Source organism: Trichechus manatus, unplaced genomic scaffold (assembly GCF_000243295.1).
Source record: "Trichechus manatus latirostris isolate Lorelei unplaced genomic scaffold, TriManLat1.0 scaffold00106, whole genome shotgun sequence".
Lineage (NCBI taxonomy): Eukaryota > Metazoa > Chordata > Mammalia > Sirenia > Trichechidae > Trichechus > Trichechus manatus.
In genome coordinates, this window is record NW_004444042.1 from 5,340,174 (window position 1) to 5,359,360 (window position 19,187).

At 49.9% G+C, this 19,187-nt stretch overlaps 2 protein-coding genes across 10 annotated transcripts in view; one reads left to right on the forward strand and one right to left on the reverse strand.

Annotated features, from left to right (window-relative positions):
- The window catches only part of SAMD8 (sterile alpha motif domain containing 8), a 61,772-nt gene extending 58,085 nt beyond the window's left edge, over positions 1-3,687 (reverse strand). For 2 of the 5 annotated variants that reach the window (XM_023737660.1, XM_004383198.3), the window contains exon 1: positions 3,509-3,533. Coding sequence is in view for 2 of the 5 variants with exons in the window: in XM_023737663.1 (XP_023593431.1) it covers positions 3,509-3,682 (174 nt within the window). In the remaining 3 variants the exon portion in view is untranslated. Of the gene's footprint in view, positions 1-2,667; positions 2,872-3,508 lie in introns of those variants that run through there. The other 3 variants (XM_023737661.1, XM_023737663.1, XM_023737664.1) reach the window with 3 other exon arrangements.
- Positions 3,688-5,932: 2,245 nt separating this feature from the next.
- The window catches only part of DUSP13A (dual specificity phosphatase 13A), a 19,004-nt gene continuing 5,749 nt past the window's right edge, over positions 5,933-19,187 (forward strand). The window contains exons 1-4 of one of the 5 annotated variants that reach the window (XM_004383199.1): positions 9,007-9,093; positions 11,590-11,823; positions 12,816-12,910; positions 16,814-16,987. In XM_004383199.1, coding sequence (XP_004383256.1) covers positions 9,007-9,093; positions 11,590-11,823; positions 12,816-12,910; positions 16,814-16,987 — 590 coding nt within the window. Of the gene's footprint in view, positions 6,136-6,877; positions 7,096-8,885; positions 9,094-11,589; positions 11,824-12,815; positions 12,911-15,513; positions 15,567-16,813; positions 16,988-19,187 lie in introns of those variants that run through there. The other 4 variants (XM_004383202.3, XM_004383203.1, XM_004383200.1 and 1 more) reach the window with 4 other exon arrangements.

Below are 19,187 nucleotides of genomic sequence, written 5' to 3' on the forward strand. Positions count from 1 at the left end.
TGTTGTATGGTGAAACACTGTTTGTGGTGAAGCTATTATAACTAAGTTCTCCTGGTTTCCATCACCCTAAGCAAGAGCCAAAATAACAAACATTATGTTACATTATGTACGTGATTATATTAGTGGGAGGACCCAGTAGAAAGTGAAGTAACAGAGCATTTAAATATGCAAGTTGTTATATCACTAAACTCAACCAGAACATTAAGTTTAAGATTTGGTGATGATGGTACTGCATATATGGGAGAAGAGGGTGTGGGCATATTCACATCACAGGTCTGTCACAAATCCAGATCTACACTTTCAGATGGCAAATTACCAGGCAGTGACAGAGACAACATGTAAACACTTATTTGTCCTCCAAGTGTGCCTGGCCCATGTGCTCCTATTTTTAGTTAACCTCCTGATTTCCCAAGGCCAAGAAAAGCACAAGACAAAAACAATCACTGTCATGATGACACCTTTGTCAAGTGCTCTTTCTGTGTTTGCCCTATTACCCCTCAATGTGTTACAACATACCCTTAGAGAAGAGAAACAAAACAAAAATTAAACCCCCCCAAAAAGTTTCAAGAGTTCCAAAAGCCACATGCAAACAAAAAGTAAAGACAAAGCATTTTGTAAACAATTAACACAACCTTATTTGCAAACATGAGGAGCCCTGGTGGCACAGTGATTAAGTACTTGCCCGCTAACCGAAAAGTCAGCAGTTTGAACCCACCAGCCACTCCACAGGAGAAAAATGTGTCAGTCAGCTTCTGTGAAGATTTATAGCCTTGGAAACCTTACTGGGCAGTTCTACTCTGTCCTACAGGGTCACTATGAGTTGGAATTGACTTGATGGCAGTGGGTTTGGTTTTTGGGTTTTATCTGCAAACATACGAATACGTAAGAGAAAAGTGAAAACAATTAGGTCCCCTCCCAATCTTTGCAAAAAATAAAATATTTAATCTGAGCATGAGTTGGTGTAGTCTCCCTTTGTAACCTAAATCCAGTAGAAGAATTACAATTAGCTCATACTGTATTTTCCACCAAATACCATAATCTTTCAAAACAACTTCATAGGTAATTTAGCAAAATAATGCAGTTGCATTCATATCTTACAGAAGTCAACTTGATGCCCAAAAAGTATCAAAGCTATAGAAGTTTTAAATGTAAAAGTGAATTCAACCTTCATTAACAATACGCCATCTCATGAAGAATGAAGGAGGTAAAATCTGAAGACAGGAAAGATTTCCATCCGAGTTAAAAGCCATGCTAATTACGTTCAACTATCAACACCATATGTTATACCAGGCCTGGAATTAAAAACATTGAAAGAATAGCTAGCTATTATGGCCAAAGACAAAACAAAAATAGTAATAATAATAATTCATTAGAACATCTAATGCAATAGTTTCTCAAAAACAATGTTCAAATTTTAATTATCAGAAAAGCCATGAAAATATCTTTAAATCAGCTGTGGCAAAGATCTGAAGAAGCATCCAGGATCTAATGATAAGCAAAATAAAAATGTTTACAAGCAGTTGTACAATGTGAATAACAGTCTTTGCAGAATGAGGAGAGTACCACTGAAATAAAAATTAATTTATCTAAATACGCCTGCATCTTCTGTCATTGCGGTCATAAAGGCTGTTCTGGAGTAATATAGATCTTTTTAGCCTTAAAGAAATTGCTCTAACATAAAAGTGATTTCCTTTAAAACTGAGTGGCTGTGAGAACCGTCAAAGGGAAACAAAAAATAAAATAACTATTAGGCATGCTAATACATAAATTATACAATTCCATCTAATAGCTTCAAAGAAATAATTACTAGTCCACTTAGCATTTGAAGGGATGACAGTCTATACACATAAGGTAATTTAAAAGCTTGTTGCAATCAGCAAATTACCATCTCATGAACTTTAAACAATAGATATCAGCTTACAGTAGAAAATAAGTGTTTTGAAATGGCCAACAACTTTGCAATCAGATAAATAGAAAAACAATATAAGAAACATGAGGCTAAAGTCAAAACAACATAAAAGAGGAAATTAATTTTATTTCTACTGAAGTGAATACAGACACTGCAATCATTATTTTTCTGGCACAATTATGTTTTTGGTACTTTGTTTTCTATAAAAAGCATCTGTCCCAGTTCTGTTAGCTGTCAACAACAAGCATGCTCTATCCTTATTTTTCTAGATCACTTTACTAAAAATATTATTCATACACTATCTGTAAAACTGCATTTGAATATTGGCCCTGCATATCTGTCAAAAAATCCTAGTCAAATTTTCAAGAGATAACTTGAGTTATCTGTGAGAGGTAGATCTGTTAGGCCCTTGAACTGTGGTGATTCCACATCTAGTTTTATGTGCCTTCTTAACCCAGCAACTTGCACTGACCATATTTTTAAACTGTGGTAAATACATGTGTCACCTCGAGCTGTCAAAGTGGAACCAATCAATACTGAGCATCTGTAACATTCAAGTGTCCAAAGTTTTGTTACCACTTTAATTTTTGAAGCTTAAAGGTAATGTATTACATCTTTTTTTTTAAGATCTATAATTTGTCTGGTATTTAAAATAAACTAATTTAAGAAACAAGTACCCCCCCCAAAAAAAACATGAAAAAGAAAAACTACACTGCTACTATTAGAAGAAATCTTTATTTTCAGAATAAAATAAATACCTTGTCCGAACATCACTTCCTTTCCGCTACTTCCTCTAATCCTTCAGCAAATCAGTGATCAACACCGCCCCTCCAACCCCAGATTCGGGAAAAGATCCACTGTCCACATACCAGAAAGCCCTAAAATCCAAGAACACTACTCCAGTGATCTTTGAAAGACACCTGTGAAAATGCCAAAGCCCTAAATTAGATCCCCAAGGGCTTCTTTTCTTTCTTGATCACATTTCTCATTTTCAGTGCTTCACTCAACCCTTTAGGCCAGACAACTCCCCACCCAATAGCCCCTAGCCTCTCCAGTCAAACCTAAATTCTGCCCTCCATTGCCACCACCCCCACCCTGGTGAGGTATCTAGACAGCCCAGAGCACCGTCAGTCCCTGCCCCGTTCCCTCTCCATCGCCATGAGGTTAACACCCACCCTGGCCCTGCTCCTCCGAACCCTCACCCCCACTGCCAAACCCCAGAGCATCTCTTCCTCCGGTTCCACACCGTGGGACCTTTTCGATCTTCTCCCCTCACCATCCTGCCTTCAAAAGCCTCTAACCTCTTGCCTCTTCTAGGCCACACATCCTTCAATCTTCCACTTCCTCTCGCCCCTCAGCCTCTATTTACCGTAACCTCAGCCTCTGGTCATCGTCACGCCCTCAGGCCCCTCGGCTCCACAACCTCCATTCCCCTCAGATTCCATTCTACAGCTGATTCCACAGGCTCCCCCAACCGTCCCCCCGTGCCCTTTCCGGATCCCAGTCCCTTGGCAGCAGCCGTGGCTCCATGCCTGCTCTCCACGCACCCATGGCTGCAGAGGCCCACCCCAAACTCCCCTCTCCTCAGCTCCCACTCACCCCCGCGGTCGGAGCCCGGCTCCCCGGCCCCACCTCCGAGCCGGCGTCCGAGACGCCGTCGGACTCCGGCGCCCGACGGGCCTCGCCGGAGTGAAAGCTCTCCAGCGGCGGGGGCGGAGCCCTGGGCGGGGAGCTGTAATGGAGGCGGGGGCGGTGGCGGCTGCGCGCAGGCATCTCTTCGGCACCCGTCACAGCCGCACCAGCAGCAGAAGGAACCCAAACCGGAAATGCTTCGAGAGGCGGGGTCCTACCGACGGGAGGTGGGGTCCTACAGGCATAGGGGCGGAGTCAAAGCCGGAAAAGACGCGGGGCTCAAGATGGGCCGAGAAGAGAACGGAAAAGGGAAACCCAGCAGGGAAACCTCAGAGCGCATGCGTCCGGCCAAAGGCCAAAGTGGGAGGAGTTAGTGGCGAGAGGGCAGCCTCCATGGGATTGTTAACGTTTATTGCCTCTTCAGTCTGACGGGCCAGATAACACGAGCTGTATAAAACCTAGAGCCTTGGTGGCGCAGTGGTTAAGAGTTCGGCTGTTAACCAAAAGGTCGGCAGTTCAGCTGCACCAGCTGCTCCAGGTGCTCCTTGGAAACCCTATGGGGGCAGTTTTACCCTGTTCTGTAGGGTCGCTGTGAGTTGGAATCGACTCAATGGCAACAGGTTGGGTTGGGTTTGGAAGCCCTGGTGGCGTAGCGGTTAAGAGCTACAGCTGCTACCCAAAAGGTTGGCAGTTCGAATACACCAGGCATTCCTTGGAAACCCTATGGGGCAGTTCTACCCTATCCTGTAGGGTCGCTGCGAGTCGAAATCGACTAGATGGCAAGAGGTTAGGTTATATAAAATCTTATTTAAGTTTTGTGACAACTCTAAAACCGGTTGCCATTGAGTTGATTCCAACTCATGACGACCCCGTGTCAGTAGAGCTGTGCTCCACAGGGTTTTCAATGGCTGATTTTTCAGAAGTAGATCTCCAGGCCTTTCTTCAAGGCGTCTCTGGGTGGACTCAGACCTCCAACCTTTTGGTTAGCAGCTGAGCGCATTAACGGCACCACCCAGGAACTCCTGCGACAACTCTACGAGGTAGATATTATGACACAGAAGAGCCAAGAAACTTGCCTGAGGTGCCACAGTTAATATGTGCCAAAGCCAGTATTCGGACCGACTCTAACTTCAGAACCTATGCTCTTCTCACGCCCCTATACTACCCTGAGGGAAGGCCCCCCCACCCAACACAGACCTCAAGTTAGTATAAACCAAGTCCAAAGCCAGCTTTGTCCTGGACTCTCCAGCCCTTCCTTGGCCCTGCCTCCTCACATATTCCAGGGTAACCTCAGGGAGTCTGGTGGGGATGGGTGCAGGTTGTGTGAAGGATATGAGTGCAGACTGCTTCCATAGTATGCCCTGGTGTGGCCTTTCTCCCCAAGCTGGACTTTGGGGCACATGGAAGCCCTTCCCATTACAGCTCATACCCCTCCCAGCTCTGTCACCACCTTCATGAAGTTACCTGGGAGAGGCCAAGACAACTCATCAGCTGAAAACCGGCCCTGGCAGAAGGTCAGAGACCTCTCTCAGTTTCTATTCTGGGGCCAAAAGCCCTTATAGGCTGAGAAGTCTCCTTCCACCCCTCTAAATGTTTCTGATCACAGTTAATTAAGCCTTTTGGCTCTTCAGAAAGTCTAGGACTATGTTTACCTCCTTTTCCCCTTTGACGTACAAGGCCCCTTTCAGCCTTCTCTTTTGAGAATTCAGCCATCTTCACTACATGGCCATTGTTCAGACCTTTCCCCATGAACCTTATGGGCACCCTCTAGATGAGATCCTCTATGCCTCCTCTCCTTTCCTTCTGTTGTACACAGGGTCGCTATGAGTCGGAACTGACGACGCAGCACCTAACAACAACAACATGCCTCCTTTCCATGTTTCCTGACTCTATAACTCAGGAAACTGCCCCTGAGCCCCATCATCCAGACATAGGACTGCTACCCAGTTTGTGGCCCACTCAGAAGTGCAAAGGTATTTTTTTACGATTGACCTGTGGAGCCAGCCACGTCTTTCTTCTCCACCCTGGATCTCTACTTTAACTCAGGCCTCAGAACCAGACAGTCTTATGCAGGGCTCTAAATTTATTAATTCAACAAATGTTTCTTAAGCACCTACTATGTGTTTGATGCAGCATATCCTTTGTTTCACTTCATTCTCACAACAGTTGTCTGAGATGGGTTAATTATCTGGACAGATGAAGAAACTGAGGTTGAGAGAGGTAGAGTGACTCGCAGAGTCTCTCTGATTTCACGTTCTCACAATGTCTGGGGGCAGTGAGGGAGTTGACCTGGGGAGGTAAAGGTTCTGTCCTCTCTGGAGGCCCCTGTGACTTGCTGAGTCACTGTCCTCTCCCACCTGTTCCTGCCAGTCTCTGAGGAGGAGAAATGACACTGGAGAGGCAGAGAGGAGTGACAGCAGAGGCAGAGGGGTGGTGGGCTGGCCCATGGCTGAGGCCTCGCTCCCGGAGCTGGGGAGAGACACCAAAGCTGCACCTTGCTCCAGTGTCCTGGAGCTGGAGGAGCTCTTGAGGGAGGGGAAGGTCTCTTGCAGCCGAGTGGACGAAGTCTGGCCCAACCTTTTCATAGGAGATGCGTGAGTGACAGCTGGTGGAGGGGATGGGGAAAAGGAGAGATAGTTCTTGGCTCTTTAGCAGGGATGGGGGTGGAGTGGGAACTAGGAGAAATAGTTCTGCTCTGAGCATCCTAGGCCAGGGACTTTCTCCACGACCCCCTGTTCTGTGGACAGTGCAGTGACCAGGCTCGGCCACCAGCGGGGGACAGGGCAGGGACTTTACCTGCCTGAAAGAGGGGTGCTTCCCAGGGGCCCTTGAAGTTTTTTAGTATATCTGGGACAACTGGTGAGCCTGAGGAGGCAGAGGGCTGAGGAATGGTGATTTTGGGTATGAGATGGGGTAGACAGAGAGCCCCTCTTCCTGGTCCTATCCTCCCTTATCTGGTCCCAGAGTGGGTGGGGAAACCTGACTGAATGTGAATCAGATTAGAAGCAGGTATGAAGTGGTGGCCAGAAGAGGCCGGATGTGTGTGGGAGGAGATGAGCAGGAAAGGAGGGGCAGCTGGGTCCCAGGGCTGAAGCAATCCTTTCCTTCTGCCCTGGCCAAGGCAGGAGCAGATCACCTCAGAAACCAAAGAGGGTCTAAAGGTAACCCCCTGCACTACCAACCCTCCCACCAGAAAGGACTGGGGCAGGGCTGTGGGCTGCAGACCCCAGCTGGAGCTTCCTGGGCTCCGTCCCTCTGAAGCAGAGGTCCAGGCAAAGCCTTGTTCCTGGACCCCATGGCCCAGCCAACATCCAGCCCCCTTCCTGCCCTTCCCAGGGCCACGGCAAATAATCGCTTTGAGCTGTGGAAGCTGGGCATCACTCACGTGCTGAACGCCGCCCATGGGGGCCTCTACTGCCAGGGTGGTCCTGACTTCTATGGCAGCAGTGTGAGCTACCTAGGGGTGCCAGCCCACGACCTCCCGGACTTCGACATCAGTGCCTACTTCTCCTCTGCAGCTGACTTCATCCACCGTGCCCTCAGCACACCTGGGGGTAAGACTTGGTGTCCTTCCTGATTCCATCCTGCTCAGTCAGGAGGGATGCCCAGTTTCCCCTCAATCATCAGTGCCTTCCGATTGCTGGTTTTTAAACCGGCCAGGTATTTTTTTTTTTTTAAATCCTTTGCTTGGTGTTCCAACCCCATGGCTTCACAGAAGGCGAAACCAAGGCCTAGAATACAAGGTCATGTTAATACAAGGCCATGAGTTAGGAGCAGCACTGGGGCTGGAAGCCAGGTCTCCCAAATAGCAAAAGAGTTCTTTCTATGCATCGCTCAGCTTTCAGAAATCCATTTGGTACCTGGATGTCTCGCTTCTGCACTCAAAGGACTTTCAGATGGAAAAAAAAATCAAATACCTAAGGTACAACAAAAGACCTTGGGAAAGCCGGAGTTCATTCTGAGAGAGAGCTGTACCCCTTGCTCCATGACCCTGGGCAACTACTGCCCTTATCTGGACTTCAGTTTCCTCACCTATGTGATGGGAATGACAAGACTGTGTCTCATAGCACTTTTTAACATTGCAAACCCTTTAACATTCATCCATTCACTCACCAGCTATTTACTGGGAGTCTGTCACGTGCTAGGCCCTGAGCTAGATACTAGAATCCAGACTTAAGCAAGGCAGGGCCCCTGCCTCATGGAACTGTTACACATCTGATAGAAAGACAGTGAAACTGTGAAGCGTTGTGAGTGCTACAGTGGGCAAAAGTGAAGAGTAGGGCACTCAGCCCACTCCGACGATCAGAGAGGTGGGGGATGCTTCTCCACAACAGTACTCTCTGGGCCACATGCAAAGGTGGTGAGCTGTTCTGTGAGTCAGGCGATACTATGAGGTAGTCAGGGAAGCCCATGTGAGGAAACGTTTCAGCTGAGACCTGATGAATGACTTGAACTTAGACCAAGAGCAGGGGGAAAGGTTTTTTTTTTTTTCTTTTCTTTTTATTGTGCTTTAAGTGAAAATTTACAATTCAAGTTAGTTTCTCATACAGAATTTTATACACACATTGTTACATGACCTTAGTTGCTCTCCTTATACTGTGACAGCACACTCCTCCTTTGCACCCTGGATTTCCTGTGGCCATTCAACCAGCTCCTGACCCTCTCTGCCTTCTCATCTCACCTCCGGACAGGAGCTGCTCATTTAGTCTCCTGTAGCTACTTGAGCTAAGAAGCACACTCTTCATGAGTATCATTTTATGTCTTATAGTCCAGTCTAATCCTTGTTTGAAGAGTTGGCCTTGGGAATGGTTTTAGTTTTGGGCTAACGGAGAGTCCGGGGGCCATGTCTTCCAGGGTCTCTCTAGTCTCAGTCAAACCATTAAGTCTGGTCTTTTTACTAGAATTTGAGTTCTGTACCCCACTTTTCTCCTGCTCCGTCAGGGACTCTCTGTTGTGTTTCCTGTCGGGGAGGTTTTTCAGGTAGTTGGAATAGCATGTGCTAAGGCTGGAGGCCATAGACCATGACAGCTTCAAGGAACTGAAAGCTACCCCGTGTTCCTAGAGCTAAGAGTTAGGGTGGGATCACCTGAGATGAGATGTGGGGTCAGCCGGGGAAGCTCTTGGAGGGCCTTGTAAGTCATGTGAGTTGGGACTCCATCCCAAAACAGATGTTGGTCTACCCATTTGACAGATCAGGAAACAGAGGCCCATAAAGGCTGGGTGACTTGCCCAGGGTCACAGATTATGCCCAAGGCAGACAAGGGAAAGGAATTTGGGTTTCCACCCCAGCCCCTGGGAGGGCCTTCTGGTGGGGAAGGGTCTTTCACTAGGATGTCTTCCTCAGCCAAGGTCCTGGTGCACTGTGTGGTGGGTGTGAGCCGCTCCGCCACGCTGGTCCTGGCCTACCTCATGCTGCACCAGCAGCTGTCCCTGCGCCAGGCGGTGATCACTGTGCGGCAGCACCGATGGGTCTTCCCCAACCGAGGCTTCCTCCGCCAGCTCTGCCAACTGGACCAGCAGTTGTGGGGTGCAGGCCAGAACTGAGGGGCCAGGTGAGGGCTGGGCAGGGGGTTGGGGGGTAAGCGGGCAAGGCTGGGTGCAGTTAAAGTGAGAAGTCAGGTGAGGGGCTGGGCAGGGGACATGGGATGGGACCAGTTCAGGGATTGGTTGGCAGGGCTGTGTGTGGCTAGAAATGAGGGTTGAAGGGGCCCAGGCCCACTCCCCAAGATGCTGGGATCCCCTCACCAACCCAAGGTCTCACCAGGACCTGACTTATGCAATATTCCTGTAGGCTCTCCTCTCCCACAGCTCCACCAGAGTCTCAGACCCCAGGGAGAGTGGAAAGGCTAAGAAGGAAGGGGGTGGAAAGTATAAAACGGAAGAGCTCGTGAGGCCTCCTACCTCATTCTAAGGCTGGCTTGTTCTGCCTCCTCAGCCGAAAGGCTGCGGGAGCTCACCTGAACCACACCAAGGTCAGAACTGGCACCTGTGGCTGTCTTGACCTTCCCACACCTCTGCTAAGCCTGTAACCTCTGCATCTCCTTCCCCTCAGTTCCAGACCCAGCTACAGTCTCTGGACGAAAATTTGGCTGCAGTTGGAGTTCCAGGCTTAGCTAATTCTCATCCAGCCATGCTCCACCATTCCCACAATGGGGAAGGAGGACAGGTTCCCGAATGTGCTTCTGCCATCAGCCATGACCTCTAAAGCCCTGCTCGATGCAAGAGTTCTCCCGTGTCTCTCCTGTACTTGCACCATTCAGTTCTCTGCCGTGTTCCCAGCACCCAGACCCTACCCACCTCCCAATTACTCTTCTGATCTCAGAGATCTTCAGAGGACCGTCCCTATCCTTCCTCCCTCTCTGGTTCTGGGCACCCCTTTAGGACATAAAGGTCTTCCTGAAGTCTACCCAAACTCCTCCCTGCTCATTCACCCCCTGCTTTCTTGTTCTGTGTTCAGGGCAGCTGGAGAAATAGCCCACGGTCCTCAAGTTGCACAGAGGGAGCAGATCCACAATACCTCCTCTCCCCAACCCGACCCCTCCTGCTGGAGGCCTCACTGTCCCCAGTAGAAGATGGTGGGTTTCTCAGGCTTGTGATTGTTGCTAGCTGCTGTCAAGTCAGCCCCCAACTCATGGCAAACCCATGCACGACGGGATCAGACTATTGTGATCCACAGGGTTTTCACTGGCTGATTTTTGGAAGTAGATCGCCAGGCCTTTCTTTCTAGTCTGCCTTAGTCTGGAAACTCCACTGAAAGGTACCAGCCCACAAATGGTCACCAAGGTGCTGGTTCAAATTCTCTTACATCAGCCTTCTGCTTTCCTCTAGCATGTTTGGGAGGAGGAAGAGGTGACTGTGGGTGCACCAGGCTTGGGAGGGAAGCTGCAAAGTACCCACTGCCCTTCTCCCAGGTTCAGTCTGTCTTTGTCGGGCCCCAACAGCATGGCCTTCCTCACAGCCACATCCTCCCTAAGGGCCATCAGCTGGGGGTGAGGCCTCCAGACTGCTCTCTGCTTTCCCCACCCCACCTCCAACTCCTGCTACCCACCCTCATCCTTGCCTCACTCTCCTCAATCCTGTCTTTGCCTGTGCCCTACCCACTGGTTCAGGGTGACTGCCAACTGGGGGCTGGGGGAGACTGGCTGGGGCCCCTCTGGATGGGGCAAACCAGGACTGGCCTAGGCTCCCCTGGGAGCTGCAAGAACTTCTCTTCTTACCCCAAGGGCCTCCCATGGATGAATCCCCATTCTCCACCCCCTCCATGGGAGCTGTTTTGTCTCTGAATGCATAGCTAGCCCAACCAAAGGGGAGACACTTCAGCAATATTGAGTCCTTCCCACACGCTGTCTGAGGATGAACATCTTGGGGAGGGGGGTTAGGGCAGGTGTGGGGGCTAGGTTTAGAGTTTGAGGGTCAGTGTGATAGGAGAAAAGTGGGTTATAGCTGGGGTTGGGATTAGGCTTGGGGCTAAGCTGGGTGGGAAACATTTGTGGGGAGCTCTGCAGGTATGAGGGCCAGAGGCGGACAGGAATGGCAAGTTCCCAGCCTTCTCTCTCTCCTCTAGACAGGTTTCAGGAAGCTGGCAGAGCAACAGATCTCTGGTCATGCTCAATCACCCCACTTCCTTGGGCTGGGATCCTTAGATACCCAGTATCTGACCTCAGCATCTTTGCCCATGAGGCAGCTGACTTTAGGGAAGTCAGCTGGGCAGGGCTGCAGCATTGCACAATTCCTGGGGCTGCCATTCACCAAATGGTGTATGCGACTGGAGACCCTAGGAGTTGTGCAGTGCACAGCTTGTGCCACTGTACACAGTAGCCCTGGGGCTGGCGATTCTGAGATGATGGTGCTGTGGGAGAGGTCATCTCTCTCCATGAACCTGGGCCCCAAACCTGCCTCCTCATCGCTTCCCAGCACCTGTACCCACTACATACAGGGCTCAAGGTAGAAACAGGTTTAGTGGCAGCTCTTGCCTGTACCCTGGTGAGTCCCAGCCCATCTGGGCCTTGGTTTACCTACCTGCAACACGGACCTCATCTCTCCCCCAGAGCCGGCCGTTACTCTCTGCCACGGGGCTCTGCCACTTTGCCACCCTGGTGCTGGCCCTGCTGGTGCTTCTGGAGCCTCTGGGACAGGTGGATACCCGGAAGACGGTAAAAGCCTGGTGCGAAGTCCACCCTAGAGCCTGCTACTCTGTCTTCTTCCTGATGCCCCCACCCCCTCAGGTGGGAGTGGGCCGTCCTCTCAGCCAAGCCTTGAGGTTCCGTGGCCAGGGATCCCAGGTTCCCTGGGGAGCCAGGGAAGAGAGAGGGAGATGGATTCTAAGTGTCCATGACAGCCCCTGGCCACAAGCTGCCTCCCCCAGCTCTCCCCAGGGCTCAGGGAGCCCAGTGGGGGATGAGTCCTAGCTCGCTGGAGTTGATCAGACTCCAGAGACTCCAGTGTAAGTGTGGTTGTGGGTATGTCTCTGTGTGTGTCCATTATCTGGGACTAAAAGTGAGAAGTATCAAGGTATGGGGTGTGTGAGGAGGGTCTCCAGGTGGTCAGGGGGAGCTTTAATAGGCCCAAATCCAACGTCCCTAACTGATCCCAGCCTTAGGAGGGACCTTGGAGACCAACTCTCTGGCCTCAAGGGACAGTGAGGCCTGGGCCAGGGATATCCCATCCTGCCTTTTGCAGGAGTGGCTCCTGGACACACAACTTCTTATTGCAGGACAGAGCTGGGCCTCCAGCCTCGGGGCCCAAGGTCTAAAGAACCGCTCTGTACCCCACTTATACCTTTGTCTGTTTGTCTGCCTGTGCTCCTTCCCTTAGCCTGAGTCTTCCAGTTCTTAAGCCTGGGCCAATCCCATAATCCTGAGTCCCCAACTAAGGGCACCCGGACCTGGGTTCTGATGTTGACAACACCACCAGCTTGCTGTGGGATTTTGGCTAGTCTCTTTCCATCTCTGGCCACAGTGTCCTCCTGCATAGAAGACCCCTCCAGCTTTAACTTTCTGACCTTGCTCCACATCACCCCTGAAGGCCAAAGGAGATTTACAAATAGTTTATTTGCTCTTCCTTCTCCCTGTCTCACTATAAACATGCATAAATACCGCAGGCAGACCCCTGCCATGCTGCCTGTCCTCCCAGCAGGGCCTGGAGGGGAAGGCACCTGGCCGGGCTTGGCACTGACCATGCCATGGGACCAGCGGGCGAGTTGGGAGTGGCAGGGGGAGGTCAGCAGGGGGAGCAGCACATCATGCTTTATAATTAAACTCACATCAAAAAATAGAAACAGCATCAAGTGTGCAGAGACAGGCGGCTGGAAACCAGCAGCACAAACTGCCCGCCAGAGAAGACCACGGCCTGGGTCAGACTCCCCCACAGGTAGGTGAATGCCTCTATTTCAGGGGGGCCACCGAGCATGCTGGGTAATGAGGGTCAGGACACCCATGCCTGTGTTGGGGGTAGGGTGTGGGTGGAGAGGGCTAGGAGACTGACTGGGTCAGAGATAAAGGCGGAGAGAAAGCATAGTAGAGTCACAAAGACCTGGTTTGAATCCTACCTCCCATATGTTTTGGCTATGTGACCTTGGGCATGTTGCTTAACCTCTCTGAGCCTCTGTTTCCTCATCTGTAAAATGGTGATGATGATATCACTTACAGGAACCATGATGGCGCAATGGTTAAGTGCACAGCTGCTAGTCAAAAGGTTGACCGTTTGAACCCACCCAGTGGTTCCATGGGAGAAAGATCTGGTGATCTGCTTCTGTAAGATTACATCCTAGGAAACCCTTTCGGACAGTTCTACTCTATCCCATTGGGTCGCTATGATAACCCCACAGGTGGGTAAAAATTGACCTGACAGCACCCAGCAACAACAGTATTACCTATACCATTATGGCACTGTGAGGATTTAATGAAAAAATGTAAGCACCAAGTTCTGTGCCTGGTATACAGTACATTCTTAATAAATGGTAGGTATAATAATAATTATTGCTGGGCAGAGAATGAAATGTCAAGAGATTAAAAAGAGATAAGAGACTGAGCCTCACAGCACCTTGGGGAAGTTACCCACTGCCCAGGATATGGCTGAGGCTTGAAGGAGTAACAGAGATAGCAATAATGACAGTGGCAGTAAGATGCGCCGTTTATTGAGCATCTCCCACAAGGCAGACCCTGTGGCAGGTGCTTTCCATTTATTATCTCACAGGCTTCTCACAGCAGCCCCACTGAGGACACTGGCTCAGAGAAGACCACACAGGTACCAATAACAGACCTGAGAATCCCACCTAGTCTGCTGACTCCCAGGCCAGCACTCTGTGTGCAGGGGGTGTGGGAGGCCATGGAGGAGCCTGAACTTCCTGTGAGAGGGCGGGAGACAGGTAAACGCGGAGAGCAACGTAGATAGGAGAGATACAGACAAAAACAGAAAAAAGTGTCTGGGCTTGTAAACAGCAGCAACACAAGAGCAGCAAAGCCACTGCCCACAGAGTCAGTGGCTAAGCTTATGGGAGGAGAAGTGGGAAGGAGGCAAGAAGGAGCCCAGGGACAGAATGAGGGGTGGATGGGTTGGGAGAAGAGCCCAGCTGGCCCTGTCCCTGCTGAGCACTGGGCCTGTTCTTCACCCCCTGCTTTTGCAGAGGAGATATGGGAAGGACTGCCAGGAAGGGCCCCCACAGCCTAGGTATGGGGGTGTCAGAAACCAGGGAAGCCCGCTGTAGCCACTGAATCCCTTTCCCTGGCTGTGTCTGGAGCCTCAAGGATGTCACTGGGCTGGCAGCTGGGCCCGACTCTGCCCCACGATGCAGACTGAGCCCCCAGTAGGATAGAGCAGACAGGTGGGGTACACCATGAGCACCAGGAGTGAGGCTCTAGGTGGGACATGGCAAATTGTTGTTGTTGTGTGCCATCGAGTCGATTCTGACTCACAGCAACCCAATATGACAGAGTAGAACTGCCCCATAGGGTTTCCTAGGCTGTGATCTTTACGCGAGCAGATTACCAGGTCTTTTTTCTCCTTGAGTGGCTGGTAGGTTCAAATCACCAACCTTTTTGTTAGCAGCAGGCGCTTAACCTTTGAGCTACCAGAGCTCCTTCAGAACCTGACAAGAGGTACTCCTAAATCCAAAGAAAAGCCCCCATTCTCCAGACCTGGGCTAGGGTCCCCTAGGAGGCTGAGACTTGGGATGTGGCCTAGCAATCTGCAGTCCCTGACCTCTCAGCTGGCTTCTCTTCCTCCCAGGACCCCCAGGAAGAGCCTCCAGAGTCTAGCTTTGTCTCAGTCTGAGCCCGGGAACTCGGCTGCTTGATCCCAGCCACGCAGTGCTGAGAGGCACCCACTGGCCACCAGGGGGCGGCCTTACCCCACGCCAGGCTCAGCTGGCCGAGCCCCAGCCTGTTTGCCTGACTTCCCAAAGTCCCATCTGGCTGGCCTGGGGCTCTTGCAGCCCCAGCTGGTGGCTCCAGATCAGTGTATAAGTTGGGCTCCCCTCAAGCCTGGGGGCTTCCGCCACCCCAACACACATACGCTGCTCTCTGCCCAGTAGCTACTGCTTACCCAGCCACTCCTCTCTCATTCTCAGGTCAGACACTCAGATAATCCTCAAAGTCAGGCAAGGCGGGGATCCTTAGCCTGATACAGGGACCTGTGGCCCAGAGCGGAACACAAACTTGCTGAAGAAGGTGTCATAGTAGAGCCCAAACCAGAGCCGGGCTCTCCTGCCTCCCCTAAAGTTCTCTTTTCACCACTGCAGGTAGCCTCCCAACTTTGGGCATTTATGGGGCCAAGAGCCTTCAATCCCAAAGAGACGCCAAGCATAAAGAGGGTCTGGGGGCTTGGTAAGGCCAGCTGCTTCAGCCCACAGTGGCCTAGGTCTGCTCTCAGGCCCCACCCCCACAGGCTCCAAGGAGAGCACCTGGAATTCTACCCGCTTCACAGCATTTGTGTTCTGGACGGAACCTGCCCCAGCCCTATTCTGCTCACATGCTGAGTCCTGCCCTCATGCCCACTCCCCCACTCCTGGCCCCAGACCATGCCCTAGGTAGGTGCAGGCCACTCAGCCTGCCCTGAGAGGTCACGGTGGGAGATGAGGGGAAAAGCCAGGTCTTCACTTCCGCCCTACCCACCAGCCGTCCACTGGGTGAGCTTGGCCAAGCCAGTGGCCTCCTGGGTGCCCGTTTCTCTTCCTGTTCCAGGCACCCCCTACCAAAAAGAAAAAGCGCTGGTCCCAATTTGCACCTTCTCTAGCTACTGGTTGAGGGGACCAGGGGTAGTTGGCCAAAATGGGCACTCCTTCCCATCACAGCACCAGGGTCAGGTCCTGGTGCCACTCACCCCCCAGCTCTGCAGGGTCCCGGATTCCCTCAGCCAGCTGACTCTTGACACAACCAACCTGCCCCGGGGGAGGCCTGACCTGCAGCACTGGGGGTAAGGAGGAAAACCCCTGGGCCTATGGACAGATGTGTCACTCAGCAATGCCAGGCTCCCCTGCGGAGACAGATGGGTCCCCAAAGATGGTAATGGAAAGACTTGGGGATGTGATTGAAAGAGCACAGAACTGGATTTAAACCCCAGCCTTGCCACTTATTAGCCATATATATGGCTTGGAGCGTCACTTAAAAACAATTCTCTCTGACTGTCAGTTTCCTCCTGTGTAAAATGGAGACTATGATGTCTACACCTCACACGTAATGGAGAGATTAAATGGGTTAATGTTTGTGAGGCACCAGGCATGTAAAAGGAGTTAGATCATTCTGTATTGAAATGCTAACAAAGTCAGCACCCTGCGATGGGCCCTGCCCTCACCCTGAGACGGGCCTGTGCTCCAAGCACCTGGAACTGGAAGAGCAGGGAGGCCTGAGGGCCAGCCCTCGAAGTAGAAGGGGAGGGGGCTTGAGATGAGCTGCCCTCTGGGGGCCACAGCTATTTGGGGTCTCCATCCAAAGTTACAAATGACCAGCGACTTAAGGGTTAGGGTCTGTCCAAACTAGTGCCACAAACAGGGAACTCCAGGGCCCCTTGGCCATAGTCTGAGACATCAGTAGCCCCAGCAAAGGGAAGAAGTCTGCCCAGCTCCAGAGAGGTGATGAGGGGTTGATTCCCTTGCGCCCTGGGGAGGTTCTAGGCCTCAGTCCCAGCTGAGCTGGTTAATAACCTCATCTGAAATAGCTGAGAGCCCTACTGCAGCACCCCTGCGGCACCTGAGCACTGCACCTCCACGGGTCTGCCCCCAGCCTGAACTACCTTGGGGAGCCTGCCCCTGCCACTGTGGTGTCTGCTGTCTTCCAGGATGGACTCAGTGCAGAAGCAGGACCTCCGGAGGCCCAAGATCCACGGGGCAGCCCGGGTGGCCCCCTACCAGCCGCCCACTCTGGCCTCACTGCAGCGTTTGCTGTGGGCCCACCGGGCTGCCACACTGACCCACATCAATGAGGTCTGGCCCAACCTCTTCCTGGGAGATGCGTAAGTAAAGCCCGTGGGGAAAGGGGGACAAGAGCCTCTACCAGAGCCCTGTAGCCTCTGGGGGACAGAGGTGGCACCCCTCTTTGCTTCCCACCATCTCTTTCCATGTTTCTTTCCTTTATTATTAGTGTTACTTTTAATTGTGAACTGTAACACCCATTAAAAAAGTGCATGGGAAAACAAGTGCATAGGGCATAAATGTACAGTTTCACCACTCAGGTCAAGAAATAGGACATTACTTGTGCCCCAGAAACCCCTGCTGAACCCTTCTCACCAAAACCCTCTTCTTTCTCCCTGTAGGTAATCTTATCCTAACTGTTGAAATAATCATGTCTTTGTTTTTCTCTATAGTTTCCCAGGACACATGTACTAGAATGTCTCTAGGGCATATACAGAGAGAGTAGAATTGAGTCATTTTTTCTAAAATCTTTCTTGAAACTTAGAAAATATGGAACAATATGGATTTTATAAAATATTCTTAATATCTAGAAAATATAGATCAATATATTGCTAACAATATAACAAATGTTATTCCCTCATACACAGATAACCAATAATAAAATCCTTGTGAACTTTAAAATATGCATATACACACAGATATGCTTTTTGAAAAAAATGATATTACTTTATACAGGCATACCTCATTTGATTGTGCTTTGCTTTACTGTGCTTCCCAGATATTGCGTTCTTTACAAATTGAAGGTTTGTGGAAACCCTGTATACAGCAAGTCTATCGGCACAATTTTTCCAACAGCATGTGCTCACTTCATGTCTCTGTGTCACATTTTGGTAATTCTCACAATATTTCAAACTTTTTCATTATTATTGTATCTGTTATGGTGATCTGTGATCAGTGATCTTTGATGTTACTATTGTAATTGTTTTGGGGTGCCACAAACCATGCTCATGTATGATGGCAAACTTAATCAATAAATGTTATGTGTGTTCTGACTGTTCCACCGACCAGCCATTCCCCCATCTCTCTCCCTCTCCTTGGGCCTTCCTATTCCCTGAGACATGACAATATTGAAATTAGGCCAATTAATAACCCAACAATGGCCTCTAAGTGTTCAAGTGAAAGGAAGAGTTGCGTGTCTCTCACTTTAAATCAAAAGCTAGAAATGATTAAGCTTAGTGAGGAAGACATGTCAAGAGCCAAGACAGGCCAAAAGCTAGACCTCTTGCGCCAAATGGTTAGCCAAGTTGTGAATGCAAAGCAAAAGTTCTTGAAGGAAATTAAAAGTGCTACCCCAGTGAACACATGGTCAGAAAGAGAAACAGCCTTATTGCTGATATGGAGAAAGTTCTAGTGGTCTGGATAGAAGAGCAAACCAGCCACAACATTCCTTTAAGCCAAAACCTAATCCAGAGCAAGGCTCTAACTCTCTTCAATTCTGTGAAGGCTGAGAGGGGTGACGAAACTGCAGAAGAAAAGTCTGAAGCTAGCAGAAGTTGATTCATGAGGTTTAAGGAAAGAAGCCATCTCCGTAACATAAAAGTGCAAGGTGAAGCAGCAAGTGCTGATGTAGAAACTGCAGCAAGTTATCCAGAAGATCTAGCTAAGATAATTGATGAAGGTGGCTACACTAAACAACAGATTTTCAATGTAGACGAAACAGCCTTATATTGGAAAAAGATGCCATCTAGGACTTTCATAGCTAGAGAGGAAAAGTCAATGCCTGCCTTCACAGGTTCAAAGGATAGGCTGACTCTCTTGTTAGGGGCTAATGCATCTAGTGAGTTTAAGTTGAAGCCAATGCTCATTTACCATTCCGAAAATCCTAGGGCCCTTAAGAATTATGCTAAATCTACTCTGCCTGTGTTCTATAAATGGAACAAAGCCTGGATGACAGCACATCTGTTTACCACATGGTTTACTGAATATTTTAAGCCCACTGTTGAGACCTACTGCTCAGAAAAAAGATTCAAAACATTACTGCTCATCAACAATGCACCTCGTCACCCAAGAGCTCTGATGGAGATGTATAAGGAGATTAATATTGTTTTCATGCCTGCTATCGCAACATACATTCTGCAGCAAATGGATCAAGGAGTAATTTTGACTTTCAAGTCTTATTATTCAAGAAATACATTTTGTAAGGTTATAGCTGCCACAGATAATGATTTCTCTGATGGATCTGGGCAGAGTAAATTGAAAACCTTCTGGAAAGATTCACCATTCTAGATGCCATTAAGAACA